Below are 21,093 nucleotides of genomic sequence, written 5' to 3'. Positions count from 1 at the left end.
GAAAATAATAGGCAATGCCCATTGCGCATCCGTCGACATCACAGGTTCAAAGTCACATAATCTGCTGTACGCCCGCTTGTCTGCCCGATAACAACCCCATCATCCAACCGTCTTTCCATTTGTTGAACCAAACCCGAGCCTGATACTCCACCGCCGGCATCATGCATTTCACCGTGATAGTACCACTGGTGCTGTCCATAGTGGCCTTCGTCCTCTCCTTCCTGGCACTCTTCGCCGGCCACAAGGAGGGTTTCATGGAGGATTACGACGTCGTCCGCCTCAACATGTCGACCCTGGGCTACAACCTGATCCCCACCGCCACCGAAGAAGCCGACCCGGCGTCGACCACGGACGGCTTCCTCGACAGGTTCGTCGACGGCGTCAGCGACCGCGTGTCTGATATCATCAACGACATTGGCAACGACGTTGCCGACCGCCTCGCCGACGAGCTGGGCGTCTCTGAGTGGTACTCGCTGCACCTCATGGACGTATGCCAGGGCGACTTCGCCCCCAACGTGACGGCGCCCAACGCCTGGCTGAACGTCACCAACTGCACTCAGCCGTCTCCTGGTCGTAAGTGTGCTAACACGTATCCAGTCCCGTGATGCGGTGCTAACGTCCGACCAGCCAACGTCAACCTCACCAGGATGCTGGACCAGGAGCTCTCGATCGGTCCCCTGCGCCTGAGCCTCGCCGACCTCAACTGGCCCGACACCATCGAGGACACCCTGGACAAGGTCAACAAGTTCCTCCTCGCCATCTGGGTCCTTTACGTCTTGGGCATCGCTTTCTCCGGCCTCGCTGTCCTCGGCTCCCTTGCGGCCTTCTTCCTCGGCTTCAAGAAGCGCACGACGGTGACCAACTTCGTCTTCGCCATCCTGGCCGCCCTCGTCCTATTTGCTGGCAGTCTCATCACGACCATCGGCGCAAAGGAGGGCGCCAAGCAGATCACAGACATTGGCGAGGACATTGGCATCTCGGCTGAGGCCGGACAGAAGTTTATGATCATTTCGTGGGTCGCATTCGCCGTCATGTTCGCAGCCGCCGTCTACTGGGTTACGCAGTTCTGCGTCGAGAGGCGATCGACTCGCAGGCGTGGTTTCAGCGAGAAGCGTCGCCACCAGAAGGGCAGCTTTTAAAGGTGCATGCGCGTTTCGCATGATCTATCACCAACAGAACCAGAAAAATAAAGAAAAGAGGGTGAGGGTAACACTAGTGCGTCTCTTGAATCTCGAATAGGGAAAGCTACGACACGGAAGCGATTTGATTTTGCAACGATACCTTTGTCGAGTCAGTGGCATGGTAGCCGGTATACCACAGCTGTTTCCCGACATCACGATCCTTTTTACTTTCCTTTTTTTTTTGCCGAGATACCAGTGTTGCGATACACGGACCCTCAGAATGCACGGTTTAGTGAAGATTGTTCAGAACCACCTCAATAGCCAATGGTGTGAGAAATAACACTCAGCTAATTCCGCGGTTACCAGATGAACCGAAGCCTCGTGAATGTTGTGAATGTATCATTTCGACTTTCTCCTATGGTACCTACCTCTCCTACTTGTCGACGCTTTTTTGTGTAAATATGACGGGCCTATCGGCCTCATTTACTGGCAAAGGCCCGGCCCTCCCCTCGCAAACAATCCCGGGACCCGCCTGCCGGCTCCGGCGTCCCATATCCCGGAATGTGGGGTACGTCATCCCTTCCAAACAGGCAACCACTGCCCAGTCTCGAATTCCGGCCGAACCCAAGCATGGCTCTCCGATCGCTCCACTGTCCAACTACACCTCTCGCTCGGCCCAAATACCTGCTCTCACACCACGCAGCCTTAACATGTCGGCGTACTCACGTTTTCTGAGGTCCGTTCAAGCTCTTCCGTCCTTGTCCTCGGGGCCCTGCTCCTCTGTTATTTCTCGTCTTTGCCCCAAGATTCGAGCGCGATAGATAATCTCAGCAACATGCCCTCCCTCCCTTTCGCAGACCGCATGTCCTCCGCGGCCAACATGCGAGGCAACAGTGACGTCGACGAGGGAGAGTCGCTTCTCGGTCGAGGCCGGGACAAGGCACGCCGCTTCTGGGACGGCTTCATCGATTTCGCTTTGCAAGGCAACATCCTTGAGATCGCCTTTGGTCTGATGTGGGTTTTATCCTCCTCCCCCTTAAAACCCGTCTCGTCCCCCGTGCATTTGTGCCGAGTCGGGGAAGTCGGGGGAAGAGTCTTGTCTGGTTCGTCAGGCTCACACCTATCTCCCTCCTCACAGTATTGCCGCCTCCTTCACCACCCTCGTCAACAGCTTCGTGCAGAACATTATCATGCCCCCCATTTCCGTCATCTTCCCGCTCAACCGCAACATGGAGCAGAAGTTCGCCGTCCTTCGAGGTGGGCCCAACTACAACCACGATAACAAGTACACGACCCTCGAGCGCGCCAAGGACGACGGTGCCGTCGTCCTCGCCTATGGGTATGTTTCTCGTGTGCTTCGCTCTCGCCCCCCCCCCCCCCTTTCTACCCCCTTACTTCCCATTTACACGGCTTCTGGCGTGCCTCATACACGATTCTCGCTGAATCGTTGTGTTAAAAGACTTGCTAGTTGAAATATCAATGGCGCGACTAACACGAGCCCGCAGCTCTTTTCTTAACCAACTCGTCTCCTTCCTCTGCGTCGGCATCTCCCTCTACGGTCTGGCCCACGTCTTCCAGTTCTTCTCCCCAGAACCGATTATTAAGCATACTGTTAAGTGCAAGTACTGCCGCAAGCGAATTAGCAATAAGGTAAGTCCAGGAATTCGCCGCAAGGAAGGCGATGGCTAACACCCCTCGCCAGGCGCAACGCTGCGTCAACTGCACCAGCTGGCAAGATGGCCGCGAAGACCGGGCTCACCGTTAGTTTTCATGCCTTCAAGTGTTGGAAGCAATCTGCATGGTTGGAATAAAACGGGGAGTAACTCGGCGGCGTGCATGGCCAAGTGCCCTTGTCCTGGATCAGTGTTTTGACATGGCGAATGTGTTGCCGGTGGGGGGGGGTGAGAGCATTCCTCGGCATAGTTATCTTCCTGTATCATTATTCTCATACCCAACAGCTTCTTTGGGCCGAGAAAAGAACCATAAGCTTCGTTTTCGATCCGTCGTCGCCTCACAAGCAAAGAAGCATGAGTGCCAACCATTTAGATTCTCCGCCGTTAAACGCTCCCGCTACTATGTATCGGGCTGTCAGGGCCTCGTGGAAGTCGCTCCATAGATAAACAGAACTATCCCATTCATACTACCTTCGTGGCTGCCCCCTAGACACCTTACGCAAGCCCTACAGCTCGTCATTCGGCATACAGACGAACGACAGTCTGACTTCTCGACAAACAGACGCCTTGAAAACAGTGAACAAGACGCATAATCACAAGGAGCCTTTCTTTGCCTCGGGACAGTGAGCAGGAATTGTCTTTCATGCGCCGCGGCAAACAACGACTTCTCCCGTGGACAGCCAGAAACGGCGCAAACCACAGTCGCCAGGCCTCAAAGAGCATTAGATTAGTATTGCCGACTCTTCTCTTCCCTTGACAAACCGCTGTCTTGATGCGTATCTTCTTCGTGGCGCATCTTCTTTCGCATGCTGAAGCCCCCCTCCCACTTCAATAAAGTCTCTAATGCGGATTAGAGCATCATGACTGCCGCCACAGCAGCAGCACCGGCGATCCCATTCAAATGCCGCTTCTGACCGGCCCGCGACACAGCGGCGTTTGGCGTGGACGTCGGGGTAGACGTCAGCGTGGCTTGGGTGCCAGTCGCGGTCGGCCCGGACTGCGCGCCGCCGGACTCCGTCGTCGCTGTGGCCTGGGCCAGCAGCTTCTCAACGCCGGCGGTGACGGTGAGGGGCACGCGGGCGTCCTCGTTCGTGACGGGCGACATGACCATGTGGGCGATTTGGGCAGTCCTCCCGTTCTTCATGATGACGCCTTCGTAATCCAGCTGGCCTCCCGAGATGGTGCCAATGAACTGGGTCGAGCTACAGAAAGCCACGTGGTCAGCCATTTGCTTCCCACCCGCCGAACTGTTGAGGCGCTGGTGATGAGACACAGCTTGTTACAAGTCAGAACATACAGTCCGCTTTCGGGCTGCTCGATGTGGACCTCGACGGTGGAAGGCCCCCCCACAAGTGTCATGGTGCTGCCGGAAGGATCGCCTCGACACTGGTAGTTGGTGCTGTTTCTTTGGCAGTACACGGCGTACGTTGTCGCGGTAGGGTTGACATCCACAATAGAGGCATCAAAGGGGTTGTGTCCGAAAAAGGGGTTCACGACCTCAATAACTGTCGTCGTCTGCGCCGTGACGCCGCCCAAGACAGCAAGGAGGACCGTTGCGAAGCTCTTCATTGTGAAATGTAATGGACACGTTGATACGGAATCATGAACAAATGACTGCCTCTCCTGTGGCCAAGCGCGCGGGTTCGCAACCAAACATATGCCCCCTTCGTTAATGACAATTTCCTTCAAATCCGACTGTGCCGCAGTGAAGCATATGGGGCTCCCAAAAATTCATTCCCTTTCCGGCCAAGCGCTCGTAGCGTCCTAGCTGCTTTTTGGAAGCGAAATGCAATCCCAGCCCGTTGGTTCTATCTTCTAGGCTACAGTAAGGAATCAATCACACGACTTGATCGCGTACGAACCATAGCCTCCTGCCAGTGCTCCGATTGAGAGTAGAAGAGCGACCCAGTAGACGAACCAGTGAGTTCATTCCGACTCTCGTTTGTTGCTATGGTGGCTAGCTGACGCCAACCGATGCCTTGATGCATGTTAGGGTATGATGCCTTCGCATATGAATCACTGAGGATGTTGATGTCATCAATGAATGCTTGGATGCGGGGGTCGAGTTTACATATTCTGGCGGCGATCTCCGTTGATTGGCATGAATATGTGTAATGACAGTCACGGATTGTAATTAGACCGATCTCCGAAGCGCATCTCTGTTTCTTCGATGCTCGGGAAGGTATTCACGACTATTTGATGCATCGTCGCGCATGGCTTGTCTCTGAATACTGGCTTGGCGAGCAGCCGAACTTTCTTTTGCTGTTCAAACGGGCGATAGCAGTGGGTCTGTTTTGGTAAGTCCGGGGCTGATCATCTCAGGGACTCCGGAACGAGAGGCTGCATTGTACCCAACTTCGGCATTTGTACATGATCACCCGTGCTCTTTCGATGACGTCCAATAAGGTGTTTCGCTGGGGAAACGAGCTGTCGACGCGGGCTTGTTGTCTTTCGTCGTCACATCTCGGCAGAGCAGTGGCCCTCCGGATGCCGTAGGCCCAGCTGCGCCAAGGCGTTTGCGGTGAGACTGAAAGACGCCCTGGTTGCGTGGTGCTCCGGGCGGAGCGGAAAGGATCAGATGAAGAACAACAACGAAGGCCCTTGAAGCATGAATAAATTGGACGACGGAAGACGGGACGAGAACCGTAGACCAGTACGACACAGACACCGTGATGCCAGTATCAGTAGTTGATAGCATAGGATGGACGTGATAGGGATGCGATAAAGGCTGCTGGGCTAGACGCTAAACGTGGTGACGAAGTCATCGCCTCTTCTCTGGTCGCGGCAGCCACGAACTGATGTGCTCCGCATCCTGCGCTACTTGGATCATTCAGATACACCGTCGTACGTAGCGACATTAGGTCCCATTGGCAGCGACTTCCTCGGTTCCTGGTGCAGCGAGCGGAAAGGGGAGCGGCCTTGAGCAGAAACGTCGGAGGCTCGGAGCTTGTCAAGGGGGCGGGAAAAAAGACAGGACGGGATGCCGATGGGATTAGACATACTCGTATGTCGTGGTCCCCTTGTACCAGTGGGCCTTCTCAATGCCAAAACGTAGTCGCCGGGGTGAGAGAGGCAGAGCAACACGAAGAAAGGGCTCTCCTCCGGTGATGTCACAGGACGCGGAATAGACTGCAAAGACGACCGACATGTGGTCTGCAGCTGGAGGCTCTCGGAAGACAAGGATGTGCTTGATTTCGATGCTGTGATGAAGAGAATCCCAAGTGTTTGTATGTACGATTGCGATAGTGAGCGCCAGAGAAAACGGTGCGTTTCCCATGCAGAGCGTCCGTCTCCCGTGTCTCAGGAAAGGAAGACGCAGCGGAGCGGGGGGCCAAGAGGGGGAGGGGAGGACCCTACCACCACTGTACGAGTAGGTAGGTACATCGTAGGGGCCTGTCGAGGTACCTGGGTAAAGGTAGACAGAGGTGGACGCATCATTTAGCAGCTACGTACCCTTGCGTTCCTGCTTGCTGGCAAGTTCCGTCCACTCAGGAGCCTCTCTAGTCTCTACCTTCAAGGGTTACCCACATTTCGGGCGGCCGTGCCTACCCCGTCCATCATATTTTCTCGAATTTCGCGGTCTTGGCATTTCTTGGCTTTCCTCCCCTTCCATCCTCTGATCGGTCGTTTCTCTCGCTCTGGCTCTGGCTCTGTCTCACTCTTTCTCTTCTCTCCCAGCCGCCGTTCGTTTCCCACTAGGCCGGACGCCTGTCCGCCCAGCACACACTCGTACACACCTCCCATGTCCCTCCCTCCTCTCTCCAACCACCCAAGTCAAGCATGCATCCGCCATCGGGCGACCGTCGGGTACACACTGGAGAAGGCAAAAGGGCCAAGCCAACTGGGCACTTTGGCACTCTTGCCCGGCGTGGAGACCTGAGGGGCGCCACCTCTGAGTCTCTGATCCTATGCTGACTCCGAGCCCTTTTCCAAAGGCTTGGCTTCCATTTTGCCAAAAAAGAATGCACTCTTGCTCGTCTCTTTCTCTCCCGCCCAGCCTTGGCCGGCAAGGACGGCGCATTGGCAAAAGAGCTGTAAAGCGCGCCCTTTCCCTCCCTCTCTCTACACTCTACGGATACAGTCTGTTGTGTTCGTATGCCCAGCTTCTGGTCTCGCTGCTCACTTGACGTCGGTCACCGGAATCCTTCTTCCATCTCCTCGGCCCCATGTCTGTTTTCCTCTTTTAAGGAACCGAGATCCCTCCCACCCACCAGCTGCCGCGACATACTCGCGCCCTGGTTCACCGTTGCCGACAGCTCTACCCGTACCCCGTACCCCTACAGTACAGTACAGGAGGGCATTTTCCTCTCGACCGTTTCGTTCGCTGTCGTTGCGTCTGCGTGGAACGCCTCGCTACGATTGTCCCATGCCATAGCAAGGGTCTCTCATCAGACACGCCGAATCCACTTTCCGCGGACCGCGAGAAACAACCGACAACCTTCACCTCCGGCTTTTCCTCTCCTCCAAGCTGAATCGTAGTACCGGCGGCCCGCTGCCAGTACTGTCCCGGTTCAGCTCTAGCTTCCGTACCATCAGGTCGGTTCGCTGCATTGCGTCTTGTCTACCTACCTAACAAGCCGGATGCCCGATGAACCACCTCCGGTAGCCAGCACCTGACGCCGAGCCTCTCACTGCACCCTTAGCTACCTGTCTCTCGACCCTCCGCGGTTCACGTTTGGCGCTGCTCCCATACCGTCACGATGCATTACCCACAGCCTTTCCTCGCCTTTTTGTCGCTTTGCTTGTTCTCTTCGAATGTTGCTCGCGCCGATGATACCACCACTGTCCCCATCTACCTTCCGCATTACGATGCTAAGAGCTGGTCGCAGCTGCGGGGCAGCGTCATCTCAAGTGTACGATGCCTTTCCAACCCGCTCCCCACCCCCTCGCCTCCTCCAATGCTGCTGTTCTAGTCTGACAATGCTTCCGCTGCAGGACGCTAAAGAAACAACCTACACCATCTTCTGCGCGCCGCAAACACCGCCCAACTGTGACCTCGCTGTCGAGTTTCCCTTCATCTTTGCCGAAGGCGAGAACACGCTCCAGTTTCATGGCACCAAGACGTCGACACTGTAAGTGCCATCACTCGCCCGACCCTTGGCGTCGCCTCCAAGAAGCTCTGGCAACTAACCATTATGCGACTGGTCGTAGTATCGCCGACCTGGGATGCACGCTGAGTGGGACGACAGCCGCGACGTGCTCTGGATACTCGAGTTTGAGAAGCGGATATGTCAACGGAAAATACACAGGCCCGACCGAAGTATCATGGACCTCGACCATGACCGGCTCCGAGGTGCAATGGGGTGTTTTGACACTGGCTGATCACGATCCTGCGGCGACCGCAGCGCCTACCACGGCCGACAACCCCAATTACGACGACTTCCTCTACACAGGCACCATCTCTTCCTCAATACCCGCCGAGACCAATCCCAGCGCTGCTTCGCGTCTCGTTTCTGGCTGGGCTCTTGCCGTGTCATTATGCACCATGGTTCTTGTTACTCTGATACCATGAGGAGCAAATACCCTTCGCGCGAGCGACGTACACCAGGTCGCGCGCACAGGCGTGCCGATAACCCTGACTTGGCGAGAACCTCAACGAGCGAAAACAAAACGCAGCATCTTCCCGTTAGAATGGCAGCATATGGAGCAGGACAAGGAAGGAATTCTGGATCGAACAACTGAGAATAGGGGGTCACACATTACTGGAGTTATACCCTCGTTTTCATCAAGTGGGTATACATAGCGGGTTATTTGGCGAGGCCCATTGTCTTTTTTCAACGGGGTTTTTTCTCTCGATTTCTTTCAACAACCCGCCCCGTTCTGTTGGGGTGAGTTTTGCCGTTCAGATCTTTACTGCTACTTACAATGTGCTCCTGTTTTTGGAGTTATACCCCGTATCGGCGTTGTACAAGTTTGCGATCAAGGGACAGTTTAACGACTGAAAACAAATACACATCATCAACTGGGTTGAGGAGGGCAGCTCGCCTTTTCCCCGTCCGGCGTTGATCAACCTTCACGAGATGATTCCGCCTCGTTTATTTTCGCCCCCATCGGCCGAGGAGCAAGTGATGAATTTGGGCCCTAGTCAAAGTGGTTGCTAAGGCCATGTTGGCGTACGTATCAGATAGGCCACCATGATGAAGTTGGTTGTCCATGGAAAGGAACAAGGCACTGATTGGTCTGGGTTATCGTCTATACAAGACTCATCGCACGCTTAGCAGGGTTACAGTCATGAACATTGTGACTTTTTTTTCTTGTCCCTTTTTGGGAACAGACGAGGTCTTACAGCTCTTTAGATCGGAATGTTACCCCTGTTGGTTCGTCTCGACAACCTCGGTCACAGTAGCCCAAGTATTCAAAGCGGCAAGGCCGCCACAAAAGTGCTTGGCCGTATCCAACCGATGTGAATAGCGCCACTATCTTGTGGATTCCTGACCGTCGAGTTGTCCAGGGGCACTGATGTGCTATCCACGGGACTGGCCTTGCTGTTAACGTCGTTTGCACAACCGGCTGGCAGACGCCCGGATAATTGTGCCTGTCGTTGACGAGCAGCGGACTCCCGGGCTGTTCTGTGTATGTAATGTATACAGGTAGGGAAAGGGGCCAGCAACAGTTGGCAACCGGGGTTGTTGGCCGACGTAGGCTTCGGGGGATGGACAAAGCCGACACCTACTAGTGACTGACAATGAGACCCTGGACGATCTCAAGGGCGCTCATGGTCTGGCCGAGACCAAGGCTGCCGTCACTACCGCCTACGTACCACTTCTGGCCGCATGTGACATTCGTCTCCGTGGCCTCACACACGTGGGCAGCGGCGAGGGCGGACGGCACCAGAATCTCCTTGACCTGGGGGAGGAGCTCGGGCATGACGACGGCCGACTGCCAGAGGAAGCGAGACAGGTACCCTTTGAAAGTCTTCATGTCCGTGTTGCAGGTGTTGACCGTCTCACAGGCGGGCTCGTACATGATGTTTGTGCTGTTCTCAGCGGGTGAGAAAAAGCTCGAACGCGTCGTCTCCAGCATTTTCCTGGTGCGCTCCCTCCAGACCTCTTGCTCCGTGTAGTTGGCCATGACGGCGGCGCCGTAGAGGTAGATGCCAGTCGAGTAGGTGAAGGACAGGTAGTTCGTCTTGCTGCAGTTGTCGCGGGCGTCGGCACCGTCGTATACCTTGAGGTCTTTGTCGATGAAGCCCACGTTGACGGACCAGTCCCAGACGTGGTTGGCCCAGGCGACGTAGGCGGCGTCGCCCGTGGCGGCGGCCAGCCTGGCGCCGAGCTGGAAGAAGCCGCCGTTGCTGACCGAGTTCTTGTAGTTGAGACCATTGGGGTTGCTCTCGTAGATCTGCCACAGGAGACCGCCGCCGCAGTGCGTCGTGTTCCAGCGCGTGGCGAGCGAGTTGAAGATGTTGCGGCCCATGGTGAGCCAGGAAGGGATACTGGCGTTGGCCTGGGGGAAGCCTCGCTCGGCAGCGGCCATGACAGCGAAGCCCCAGAAGCCGAGGTCGTCGTTGCCCTCCTCGGACGCGTGCTCCGGCGGCATGTAGTCGAAGTTCGGGCCTGTGTTGACAGTGGCGGTGAGGGCTTGCGTGACCACGTCGTTATATGTCGGGTCGCCGGTGTAGTGAAAGTAATCCATCATAATTCCCCAGAGGGCGCCGGCTTGCCACCAGTAGTATGGCTCCGGCAAGTCACCAACCATCTAGGAACGTGTTAGGTCATCGGTCGGCTGTTTCTCCAAGGGTTCTGGCCATATTTCGTCGGATTCATCCCCCCCCCTCTCCCCCACTCTCTCTCTTACGCACATAGATATACACACTTTTGGGTCGCTGGAAACATTGCCAGTGTAATATGACATGGCACCAAAGGCAAGACTACTAGCAACTGCCTTGACGGAGTCTAAAACGAATCAGAGCCATGCACATAGAGCTTCTTATAAACGTCTATACTAACCTGGGTTGGCCACATCAAGTGTGTTGGGCGCAGTGAGAGCAAACGCCTCAGTGACAGCCACGGAGGCAACAAGAGCAAGCTTGACGAACGCCATCGTGATACCCGACGATAACCCACCTTGGGCGAGTGCAAGGAGGTGCTGGTGGGCCGGACGATGTCGAAGTGGTCACGGCTCGTTTGGAAATGTACTCTAGGAACAATGCTCTAGATAATCATGTGCATAAAGAGACAAGTCGAGGAAGGACAAGGACAAGAAGGCTCCGCGAAGGAGACGAAAGAGAGAGCCGCGGCAGAGAGACGCCTTTCAAGGGAGATGTGGGAATACAAAGGTCGAGAGGCACTAGCGACCCATGATGGCATATATTCTGCGCGGATGACGGTTGCTCCAACAAGCAGCTGAAGCAGTCAGTTATATTAATGACCTGGACGTTGCACCCGTGGGGTTCAGGGGGTTGCGGAAGGGGGTACGAAAATATTCTTGTCACTGGTGCACCAAATCTCGCGGGCCCTGGCAGCCCAAGTACAAGCTTCTCGGGAGGTCCTTGGTTGGCTCTCCATGTTTACTCTTGGTATCCTTGGGTCGAGCATGAAGGTACAAACATTCAAAAGGTTGCCGTTGGCTAGAGGAGGGGGCGGAAGTAGGGGGGGCAGTTGGGTGAGAATGGAAACGGCGGCGGTTGCGTTAGTCAGGCACGCACTCTACCCAAACAGGGGAAGCAACGGGGTCGGAGCCGGAGCCGCCGCAAAGGGGGGAACTCAGAAGAGCGGGGGAGGTGAGATGAACCTTCTCAGTGCGGCGCAGACGACATATGCCGAGGGGCTTGATGATTGTCAATCGTGTCCAAGCAATCCCCATGATGGATCAATCTAGGTGTCGTGTCAAAGAGGAATCGCTGATTGGGCGCTTGTTCGGGACATGATTTCCTCGACAGCCGCTAGCTCGGGTTACCGTTACTTCGAACTCGACACACGAAACAGCGACGTACCCAGTTTTAGCCCTATTCCATAAAGGGGTCAGGGGGGAAGAGGCTTTCTACCCCAATCTTCGATGGTTCTTAGGAGGCCCGGTGGCGCTGTGCCGAGTACCGGGCCTCACCAACGACGTGGACGGAGTGACAGACTAGATCTCAATCGAATGTGTTTGGCGCTTCCCTATCGTTGAATTTAACCTAGGCAGGTAGTAAACGTAAAGGGAGCATGGGAGATAAGCAACAGCTTGACAGCAAACTTTAGGCGATGTCAGGTGTGAAGAAAATTACAGAGCTCAATAGGCAATGCTCGACTCGATGTCGCTGATCCACGGTGTCCCGTCTTCTGCCACAAGGAGTATTATTCGTTCCATGGACCATTGCGTATTGGGCTGCCGCTTGCTCTTGATTAGTTGAAGGATTGCCGCACTTTTCCACATAAACTGCTGTTTGAATGTTTTTGAGCAAGCCCATAAGGCAGCAAGCCAAAGGAGTATCTCTGGGCCGCCATCGGTATGTGATCTGATGCATTCGAGTCGTGACGTACCGGCCCATCCGGTAGCATGGTCAAGTCTTTGACGTGTTTTTTATTGTTCTATCGTCTATGCATAAGTCATCCCACATCGTCTAAGCGACCACACCGCTTGCTGCCGCCTCCTTCTTTTCCTCGTCCGGCTGCCGCCCGGCGCCGCGGACCTCGCCCAGAACCTTCTCAATCGAGGCCAGGAACCGCGTGACTTCGTCTTCGGTGCCGACCGTGATCCTCAGGCACCCCAGGCAACCGTGCTCCTTGCCGCGGAACCGAACGACGACGCCCTTGTTCTCTGCCAGCCGCTCGTATACAGCCAGCGCCGTGACATTGTCCGGTCTCCCCGCGGCGTCCAGCATTTCGTACAGCAGAAAGTTGCTTTCTGTGCCGCCCCGCAGCCTGCCGACGCCGGGGACCTTGGGCAGCTCGGCGATGATGCGGTCCCGCTGCGCCAGGATCCTAGCCCGGTTGGCCCGCATGACGGTCAAGCCCTTGTCGGACACGGCGTACTGCGCGAGCGCGCTCGTCGGCGTCGAGATGTTGTACGGCGCCTTGATGGCGTTTAGGAGACGCGCGATGGGCGGCGAGGTGAAGGCGGCGCCGAGGCGGATGCCCGCCATGCCAAACGCCTTGGACAGCGTCTGCATCACGACGAGGTTGGGCCACTCGAGCACCCACTCAGCCTGCGAGCTGCCCTCGGGCGCGAAGTCGATGTAGGCCTCGTCGAGGACCACGACGCCGTTCCACGTCGGGTGCTCGAGAACCTTGCGGACGTCCGCCTTGGCCAGCGCCGAGCCCGTCGGGTTGCCTGGCGTGCAGAGGTAGACGAGCTTGATCGTGTCGCCCTCACGGCTCAGCGTGTCAAGGATGGTGTCCGTGTCCATTCCGAACCCGGGAGCGGACTTCAGTGGCACCTTGACTATGCTGATGTCGTTGATCTGCGCTGAGACCGAGTACATGCCGTACGTCGGCGGGCAGGTGAGAATGCGGTCCTTGCCAGGGGCGCAGAAGCACCGCAGCAGGGCATCGATGGCCTCGTCGCTGCCGACGCCGACGAAGAGGTTCTCGGGCTTCAGGTCCTTGGTCGTGTGCGTGTGCGTGTTGCGCAGGTCGCAGAGTAGCTGCTTGAGCTCCGGCTGGTGCGGGTCCGGGTAGCGGTTCAGCCCGAGGAAGTCGATGCCCAGATTGCCAGCCTCGAAGTCGGGCTGCAGAGACGGGCCGTAGGCGTTCTCGTTGGCGTCGAGAAGAACATTGGTCCCGTCATCCTTGTAGTCGCTGTAAAGGGGGTGGGTTTGTTAACACGCTGCTGCAGCTCATGCTGGCGAGGAAAGGAGGGTGTTATGAGCTTTTGTGAGGGTTGACTTACTCTCTTGCACAACGATAAGGCTCAAGGGCCAAAATGTTCGGGCGTGCACACTTTTCTAGGTTAAAGGGCGACATTTCGACTCGGGTTGTCCAGGTTCGATGATGAGATGCCCGGCTGAATTGTGAGTTGGACTGTATCCTTATAATGAAATCTCATCTAGGTACCACTCAGTCAATCCTAGACGTCGGGTTGAGTCAACTCTGGGCCATGCAAAATGGATCTTCCGTCACTTGAGACCTGTGTCCGCCGACCCCGGAGTCATACCTCGGCGCCTGTCCGGACCAGAGCGGGTCATCGAGATTAGTAACTGGCCAATGATAGCCCACAAACGCTGACAATTCCTCCGCCCCAGTAATACCGACTTGTAAGATTTTCACAGGAAAAAAGACCCAAAATGGACTTCTTCAGTAGACGTTACTGTGTAAAAGTATTCGCTCGCCCTGCTTTTATCTCGGCTCCAAAGTGGCAGCTCCGAAGCCGTTACGCTCGGCTTCGGCTTCCCAACTCCCACGATAACGTTCTCCGGAACCCATGGAGCCGAGACACAGATTGAAGGTCTAGAATCGCAACGTCTTGCTGGATCGTTGATGGAGGCGACACATCTCGTGTAATACAAACAACCGGCACCCTGACAATCGCGATTTCTCAAGTGCTAGCAGTCTCTTGCGTCACTGCACGCACATATGACTATCAAAGCCAACTGGTCTATCGCCACCATTGAGTCCATCCCGTACGTCAGGCGTACCGACCTCATACGGAGCATCATGCGTTGCTACCCCCCCCCTCTCTCTCTCTCCGCTCTCCGGAAGACGCAACATGGAGGATTCTATCGATCATTCCTTTCTCACATCCGCCACTCCACTGATAAATGATTTGACAATCCAAGTTCTTGCGGCTCAACTCACAGCTCACTGACGAACGATGGCTTAAGTTCAACGACTACCTGCCATGTCGTCGCTTAACAGCCGGACTGCCCCGCCGTCTGTTGGCCCGGGGTTGCGGATCAAAAGGGCTCAATTGAATTCAGCCTGAAAGCGACCGCATCAACTCGCTGGTGGCGTACAATGGTCTAAACAAGCTTCTGCTCAAGGACAGACCAGCCAGGCCGGAGAACAGCAGTCCTTATGTAAGGAAACCCTGCACGACTAGGAGGCCACCCACATGCTAGCCATCATTTGCACGATGACAGCTCAATAGAGAGGAGCCAAAGCTGACCGATGTGACGATGCAGCTCGGCAGAGGATTGTTCTCAAGCTCTTCCCCAAGCTACCCCTCATTCAATCATCATACCCCTGGTCGAGACCTGGGGAACCCACAGGAACAATACCCTTTCTGACCCTCGCAGGAAGCCTGCATGCTGCGGTTCGTCACCGACCGCCCGGCCCTATTCGTATGGAGAGGGCACGCGGAGATGATACGGCCAATCCCATAGGCGGCCTTTCTACTTCTACAGAAGGTCCGCATTCGCGCCAATTCACCTCCCTGCCACCGCCATTCCAATGCCCCGGGCGAAGTGACCGACTGAGCGTCATGGCGCAGCAGGATAAGGCATCGAGTTCGTCTATATGAGGGTGGCCTCCCAGCCAGAAGAAACGGTCGTCTAGTGATTGCCTCCCTCCCTCCATCGGTCCCGCCAGCTTTCCTCGACGCCAGTCCGGTTACCTGACTTTCCCGGCGCATGCTAACACCACGATGCTACTCTTGTCCATCGCAACCCTGGCCTCCGTGGCGGCGGCCTCCCAATGCGGCCTCAAGAAGCTCGAGAACCTGGTGACGTTCGGCGACAGCTACACCGACGAAGGCCGCCTCGGCTACTTCATCAACAACAACGGCTCCGCTCCGCCCCCGGGCACGCTGCTCCCGCCGAGCAATTCCACCGCGAGCGGCGGCTACGCCTGGGGCCGGTTCGTCGCCAACTCGACGGGTGCCAACTACTACAACTACGCCGTCAGCGGCGCCACCTGTTCCAATGAGATCATCTCCCGCGACTTCGCCGCCATCCGCCAGCCGTTCCCGTCGGTCCTGGAATACGAGATCCCAGCGTACAAGGCCGACACAGCGTTCGAGACGCTCTACCCGAACAGGGCGGCCAATAACACGGTGTACACGCTCTGGATCGGCACCAACGACCTGGGATACGGCGCCTTTCTCACCGACTCCAACACGGCAGGAACGACCCTTTCCAGCTACGTGGACTGCGTCTGGGAGGTGTTCGACAACGTCTACTCGACGGGTGGGCGGCACTTTGTCCTCCTCAACATTGCGCCGCTGGAGCAGTCACCCCTCTACGCCGCCACTGAGCTCGGCGGTATGGGAGACAGCCAGTTCTGGCCCAACAAGACGGAGTACAACACGACCGAGTACCAGTATAAGATGCTCGAGTACAGCACCAGCGTCAACACCATGTTCGATTACGGCGCGCCGTTCCACCTTTTGGTCAAGAAGCGCTGGCCGGGAGCGAGCTTCTCCGTCTTCGACGTCCACAGCCTGCTGCGCGACATCCACGCCGAGCCGTCAAAATACTTGTCGTCGCCGGCAAACGTGACGGGGGTCTACCGGGTATGTGACCCGGTGACGAGAGTGTGCGTGGACTCGTCGGAGGCCAAGTCGAGCTTCCTGTGGTACGACGAGTTGCATCCTTCCGAGCGTGCAGGTAAGCGTGCACATGCCGATCTGTTCTCTTCCCGTGACTGTTGGGCTGACGGGTGGCTTTCCCCCACAACAGAGGAGATTGTGGCCCAGCATTTTATCGACGTTGTCTACGGCAACTCGACGTACGGTACGACCTACGCGTCCTAATGGAACCCAGGCCCCGGAGGTCCAGTGCTGGACAGACTTGTGGGAGGCGCTGGGCCTGTCAGAGGAAGTGATGAACTAAGTCGAGCCATGTATGGAAAGTTTCAGTTCAGTGAGTGGTAGCGCGATGAAGACGTGGCGAATGCAAAAAAGCCGCAATCGATTCGGCCACGACTGGGCAGTCAATATTGATCTTGGATAGATTCAAGGGGGAGGTGTTGCCGCTTGGGTGCCCGTGTGCTGGTAATGTTCAACATGGTGGGCAAATTGGCGGCTATGCAGGCGCAAAGGGCATGCATAGCAGGATAAACGTTAGGAACGGATAGACACGAGCGATCTCAACTGCCAGCTGCCAATGTCATCAACTGACCATCACTCGTCGATGCTGGTGTATGCATATACTGTCTGTTCGTCAGTTAGTCAGTCAGCCAAACGGGTCAAGATCCTGGGTGGTGGTTTGCAAGATGCAGGCTACAGGCAAGCCCCTGTCAGAGCAGATGAGGATCTCGAAGAGTGTTGATGCATGGGAACTGGCCAATCAAAACGACGCCTCGGCTCTCAGCAGCCTCCACTGCCAGCGTCCCCTTCCCTTGCTTCGCTGTTAGCCTCGGACGCGGGCCCGCTTCGGATACTGCCCAAGGTTTCCATCTTTTTCTTTCTCACTCCCAGGCTCCGTGCTCCATGGACAGGTGCTCCAGGGGAAAGGCAATGCAGAAAATTCTGATTCTGCCTTTCCCCTCCCGCCTTGGAATGCCTGGTCGTCTGTCACACACCACACACAACACATCACATCGCTCACACCGACACCCCCGAATCTCTCACACACGTTGCTCACATAGTTACTGGACGCCGGACTGGCACCTATACTGGACATTAAGCGCATCGACCACTCCAGTCTTCCCTCCTCGCTGCACAACAGTACACTAGCACACCTGACCGCACCGTGCCTCACCGCACCTCACCGTGTCACGTCTCTCCATATCCGCTTGTTGCTCCACGCGCACCGCCGCAGCTGAGGTCCTCTCCACGCCACGGGTTCCAAGAGCAAATTCCATCTGCTTATTGGCTTTGGTTTCCTGTTGGTTTGCTACATTCTGTACTGTACCGTACCTACTGCCATCTTACACCCGTCATCCGCCCTGTTCATTCTGTTCCTTCTCTGCGTCTTTCCCTCATTGGGGTACCCGACAGACCCGGCCAACTTATTCGAAAGCTCGGCGTCGACTGACACCGCGACTGCCTTTGACTCTCCGGGCTTTCGGTCTTGTCTCACCAGCCCACGCCTGTCGCACTCGCCGGAACGCGCATCTCGTCACTCGTCCGACAATTACCCATTTCACACTTCCCTTCCGCCTCATCTCTTGCTGGCAATACGCACTCCGACGCCTCATCTCACCCACTTGTCCACCATCCATTTCCCTTCTTACCTTACCCATCACTCACTCAGCCCTTCTGTCCCCCCAGGCTTAATCATCTCACACTCCCGTGGCCCGTCTGCTGCCTTCTCACGTAATTGAGAATCGAGTCGACGAGTACGGACGAGACTCGAGACAGACAGACCAGCCCTATCCCGGGTTGGGTGTTGTATCGGCTAGCCAGGCATCCCCGAGAGCAGAGGACGCACGAACGGGTGAGCACCGGCTGCATGGTTGTTGTATCCGTACATTAATACGAAATACATCCATCGCCGTCACGCCGAATCCCTCGCTCCCTCACTAAGCCAAGAGTTTGGCTGTCGGTCTGTATCTAACTACATTTCCGTACCTGGCTATCTGAGAGACAGCCCAGCCAGTTGATGGTCGCACCCCTGCCCCCCCACCGCCCATCACGCACGTCAAAAAGCACCACCAAACCAAACCGGCCATCACCCCGCCAGTCCAACCAGCCTGTGTTCCAGATAGGCTTAGGAGTCAGGACCACCTCGCCTTGCTCCACACACTCCTCCCACCGCCCGCCGCCGCTTTCTTCCTTGTTGCGGCCGACTCGACGAAACATCGCCCGCAGCGACCGCCGCGCCTCTCTCTCACCTCTGCCCAGCCTTAGCCCAGCCAGCCAGCAAGCCCGTGTCTGACCACGAGTCCGGAAAGCTAGAGTTACTGCTCTTGTCGACTAGGTCCCTTTGACCCCCTTCTCGCCGTTCGACCTGCTCCCTGGGCCCGTCGCGTTCCGACTCCCCCCCAAAGCATAATAATAATAGCTCCGCGCCCATCCTATCCCCTCCCGTCCCAGCCATGTACACTCCCGGCTACGGTTTCTCCAATGTCCCTCCGAACTTCAACACCGGCGCCCCACCTCCAAACCAGAACCCTCACATGCAGCCAGGCTCAGTCTCAAATCAGCCCGGCCAACAGATGATGTACAACCCTAACCAATTCGCTGGCATGCCTGGTGGCCAGTCCGGCTTCGTTGGTGGACCCAATCCCGCCATGATGTCGGGCGCTGGTCCTGCAGGCATGATGCAGAACGCCGGCGGCATGCCGCACATGGCTGCCAATGGTCAAAGTAAGCTCTCCCCTTCCTTGCCATGTTTCTCCCTGTGTCTCCCTACGTCGTCTATCAGAGTCTCGTATCCGCCTTGCGCTCTTTGACGCTGCTCGTGGCAGCTTCCGTCCCCCGCCTCTGGTGGCCAGTGGCCGGAACAGAGATCTCTGTGCGACAGAAACGTGGCTGTTACCACATCACCACTACTATCGCCGCCACCGGACAAGCACTCGCCAGACGACATGATGCCGCATCACTCCCCGAGCTTCGACGGAAACACTCGTTTGCTAACCTCAATGTCTTTGCCAGTGGCCTTTCAGAACCCCTACCAGGGCAATCCCTACGGCGGCAATATGCCCACGCCTGGCGGCCAACATGCCAACTTTGGCGGAATGCAAGGCTTCCCGATGAACTCGGCTATGACGCCCCAGCAGCAGCAGCAGATCATGATGCAGCAGCAACAGCAGCGCATGCAAGCGCAGCAAGCGCAGCAACATCATCAGCAGCATCAACAGCAACATCAGCAGGCACAGGGACAGGCCAACCAAGGTGGCATGCCGTTGGGTTCAACTCCTCAGCGACCGATGAGCGCGGCACAGGGTGGACACGGTTCGCCAAATAACGCGGTACAACAACAACAACAACAACAACAGCAGCAGCAGCAACAACAGCAACAACAACAACAACAACAACAGCACCAACAACAACAGCAGCAGCAACAACAGCAGCATCATCAACAACAGCATCAACACTCCCAGCAGCCGCAGCAGCCGCAGCAGCATCCCCAACCGCAACATCACCAGCCACAGCAACAGCCTCAACAACAGCCCCAACAACAGCAGCCGCAGCAACCTCAGTCTCAGCAACAATCCCAGCAGCAGCAACAGCATCAACAACAACAAGCGCAGCAGCAGCAGCACCATCAACAACAGCAAGCGCAGCAACAACATCAGCAGCAACAGGCTCAACAACACCAACAGTCGCAATTTCCGACCCCACAGCCTCAGGCCCATAGCCAAACCCCTACGACTGCCGCGCAACAGCACTCAGCCTCCGTCACAACCCCCCAGACGCCCACATTTCCCCAGCACAACCAGAGCGCGAGTATCAATGGCGTCCCGCCATTGTCCACACCCCTTAGCCCCGGTAGCGAGTCGCGGGAGCAAGAGCGGTTCTCGGTGCTGCTGGAAATTAACCAAGAACTACTGTTTGAGTCGATGCAGCTGCAACATACGCTGGGCGAGCTCAAGAAAGAAGCGGGCCCCTCGGGCGAAGGGGAACAAGCAAGAAAACCAACTCCAGAAGAGTCTGCAGTTCAACAGGATTACAATCAGTGAGTCAAGAGCGGAATTTCTTCGTGGCGTGACAGACTGATAATAATTGCTCTATTCATAGTTGCATGCGACGACTCCAAGCGAACCTCGCCTACTTGGCCGCCCTAGCCGACAGGAAGGGCAACGTCCAAGTCCCACCGTCCCCTGCATACCTCTCCTCCCCGCCCTTAAATATGACACTGAGAATAAGAAACTCGACCCCTCCCGGCGACATACCCGAAAACAACCCTGATCCGGTGACAGACCGTGAGGAACGATCCAAATATCTCACCGAGTTGTATACGAAGCTTCAAGCCTTGTTCCCCAACGCCGATCCTAAAAAAGAGCCGGCATTCCAGACTCCGGCGCGCCCACAGGGTCAGCCAGGACAGCAGGGAATTGGACAAGGGCAACGGCCGCCGAGCCATCACGCCAGTCCCGCCATGGCCCAGGCACAAAGACCGATGCATATGCAAAACATGCCCGGTCAACATCAACCGCAGGGAATCGTTCCGTCATAGGAGGGGCAGAGCGCGACAATAATCGAATGGATGATGGAAGTTGGACGACACGACGGCGTTCAGGAGATGCCGGGATGATACCACCAAAAGCAATGTCACGAGTTTGGCGCAGGCGGCGAACCTTTCATTTTCACGGGGCCGCTTTCTTGGCGTGCCTGCCGTGGCGAACAATACTTGATGCAAGATATGGGAGCTGTAAATGGGGATGGCGCTGATGGAGACTGTTAAAGAGAGGGGCATCAGCCACTCAAGTTTGTGTAGATGGGCTTCTTAGAGCCGACAGAGCGACATATTATATTATATATATACCAGCGGGAGGCGCGATGCCTGGTGAATGGATAAGGCGAAAGCAAGATTGGACAGTTTCAAGCCTCGA

At 56.3% G+C, this 21,093-nt stretch overlaps 8 protein-coding genes across 8 annotated transcripts; 5 read left to right on the top strand and 3 right to left on the bottom strand.

The window, feature by feature from the left end:
* Nucleotides 1-161: 161 nt before the first annotated feature.
* Nucleotides 162-1,139, top strand: CH63R_07821 (SUR7 protein; the record flags this gene model as incomplete). The annotated part of the gene is made up of 2 exons (XM_018302795.1): nucleotides 162-573; nucleotides 628-1,139. 2 exons carry the CDS (start codon nucleotides 162-164, stop codon nucleotides 1,137-1,139), a joined length of 924 nt encoding a protein of 307 aa, XP_018157573.1.
* An 817-nt stretch (nucleotides 1,140-1,956) lies between these two features.
* CH63R_07820 (Large conductance mechanosensitive channel protein) lies at nucleotides 1,957-2,886 on the top strand (the record flags this gene model as incomplete). The annotated part of the gene is made up of 4 exons (XM_018302794.1): nucleotides 1,957-2,135; nucleotides 2,260-2,460; nucleotides 2,627-2,771; nucleotides 2,824-2,886. 4 exons carry the CDS (start codon nucleotides 1,957-1,959, stop codon nucleotides 2,884-2,886), a joined length of 588 nt encoding a protein of 195 aa, XP_018157572.1.
* Nucleotides 2,887-3,644: 758 nt separating this feature from the next.
* Nucleotides 3,645-4,363, bottom strand: CH63R_07819 (uncharacterized protein; the record flags this gene model as incomplete). The annotated part of the gene is made up of 2 exons (XM_018302793.1): nucleotides 3,645-3,996; nucleotides 4,092-4,363. The coding sequence occupies 2 exons, from the start codon at nucleotides 4,361-4,363 to the stop codon at nucleotides 3,645-3,647; spliced, it is 624 nt and encodes a 207-aa protein (XP_018157571.1).
* Nucleotides 4,364-7,494: 3,131 nt separating this feature from the next.
* Nucleotides 7,495-8,306, top strand: CH63R_07818 (uncharacterized protein; the record flags this gene model as incomplete). Its single annotated transcript, XM_018302792.1, has 3 exons — nucleotides 7,495-7,647; nucleotides 7,730-7,866; nucleotides 7,946-8,306. The coding sequence occupies 3 exons, from the start codon at nucleotides 7,495-7,497 to the stop codon at nucleotides 8,304-8,306; spliced, it is 651 nt and encodes a 216-aa protein (XP_018157570.1).
* Nucleotides 8,307-9,466: 1,160 nt separating this feature from the next.
* CH63R_07817 (glycosyl hydrolase family 76) lies at nucleotides 9,467-10,837 on the bottom strand (the record flags this gene model as incomplete). The annotated part of the gene is made up of 3 exons (XM_018302791.1): nucleotides 9,467-10,492; nucleotides 10,610-10,689; nucleotides 10,744-10,837. The coding sequence occupies 3 exons, from the start codon at nucleotides 10,835-10,837 to the stop codon at nucleotides 9,467-9,469; spliced, it is 1,200 nt and encodes a 399-aa protein (XP_018157569.1).
* Nucleotides 10,838-12,338: 1,501 nt separating this feature from the next.
* CH63R_07816 (Histidinol-phosphate aminotransferase) lies at nucleotides 12,339-13,680 on the bottom strand (the record flags this gene model as incomplete). Its single annotated transcript, XM_018302790.1, has 2 exons — nucleotides 12,339-13,515; nucleotides 13,607-13,680. The coding sequence occupies 2 exons, from the start codon at nucleotides 13,678-13,680 to the stop codon at nucleotides 12,339-12,341; spliced, it is 1,251 nt and encodes a 416-aa protein (XP_018157568.1).
* Nucleotides 13,681-15,298: 1,618 nt separating this feature from the next.
* Nucleotides 15,299-16,405, top strand: CH63R_07815 (Acetyl esterase; the record flags this gene model as incomplete). The annotated part of the gene is made up of 2 exons (XM_018302789.1): nucleotides 15,299-16,259; nucleotides 16,332-16,405. 2 exons carry the CDS (start codon nucleotides 15,299-15,301, stop codon nucleotides 16,403-16,405), a joined length of 1,035 nt encoding a protein of 344 aa, XP_018157567.1.
* A 2,228-nt stretch (nucleotides 16,406-18,633) lies between these two features.
* On the top strand, nucleotides 18,634-20,717 carry CH63R_07814 (Glutamine repeat protein-1; the record flags this gene model as incomplete). The annotated part of the gene is made up of 4 exons (XM_018302788.1): nucleotides 18,634-18,904; nucleotides 18,963-19,052; nucleotides 19,193-20,216; nucleotides 20,279-20,717. 4 exons carry the CDS (start codon nucleotides 18,634-18,636, stop codon nucleotides 20,715-20,717), a joined length of 1,824 nt encoding a protein of 607 aa, XP_018157566.1.
* Nucleotides 20,718-21,093: the final 376 nt, after the last annotated feature.

This window comes from Colletotrichum higginsianum, chromosome 5 (genome assembly GCF_001672515.1).
Source record: "Colletotrichum higginsianum IMI 349063 chromosome 5, whole genome shotgun sequence".
Lineage (NCBI taxonomy): Eukaryota > Fungi > Ascomycota > Sordariomycetes > Glomerellales > Glomerellaceae > Colletotrichum > Colletotrichum higginsianum.
Note: the sequence above shows the minus strand (reverse complement) of the source record. Positions and strands in the feature narration are given on the sequence as shown.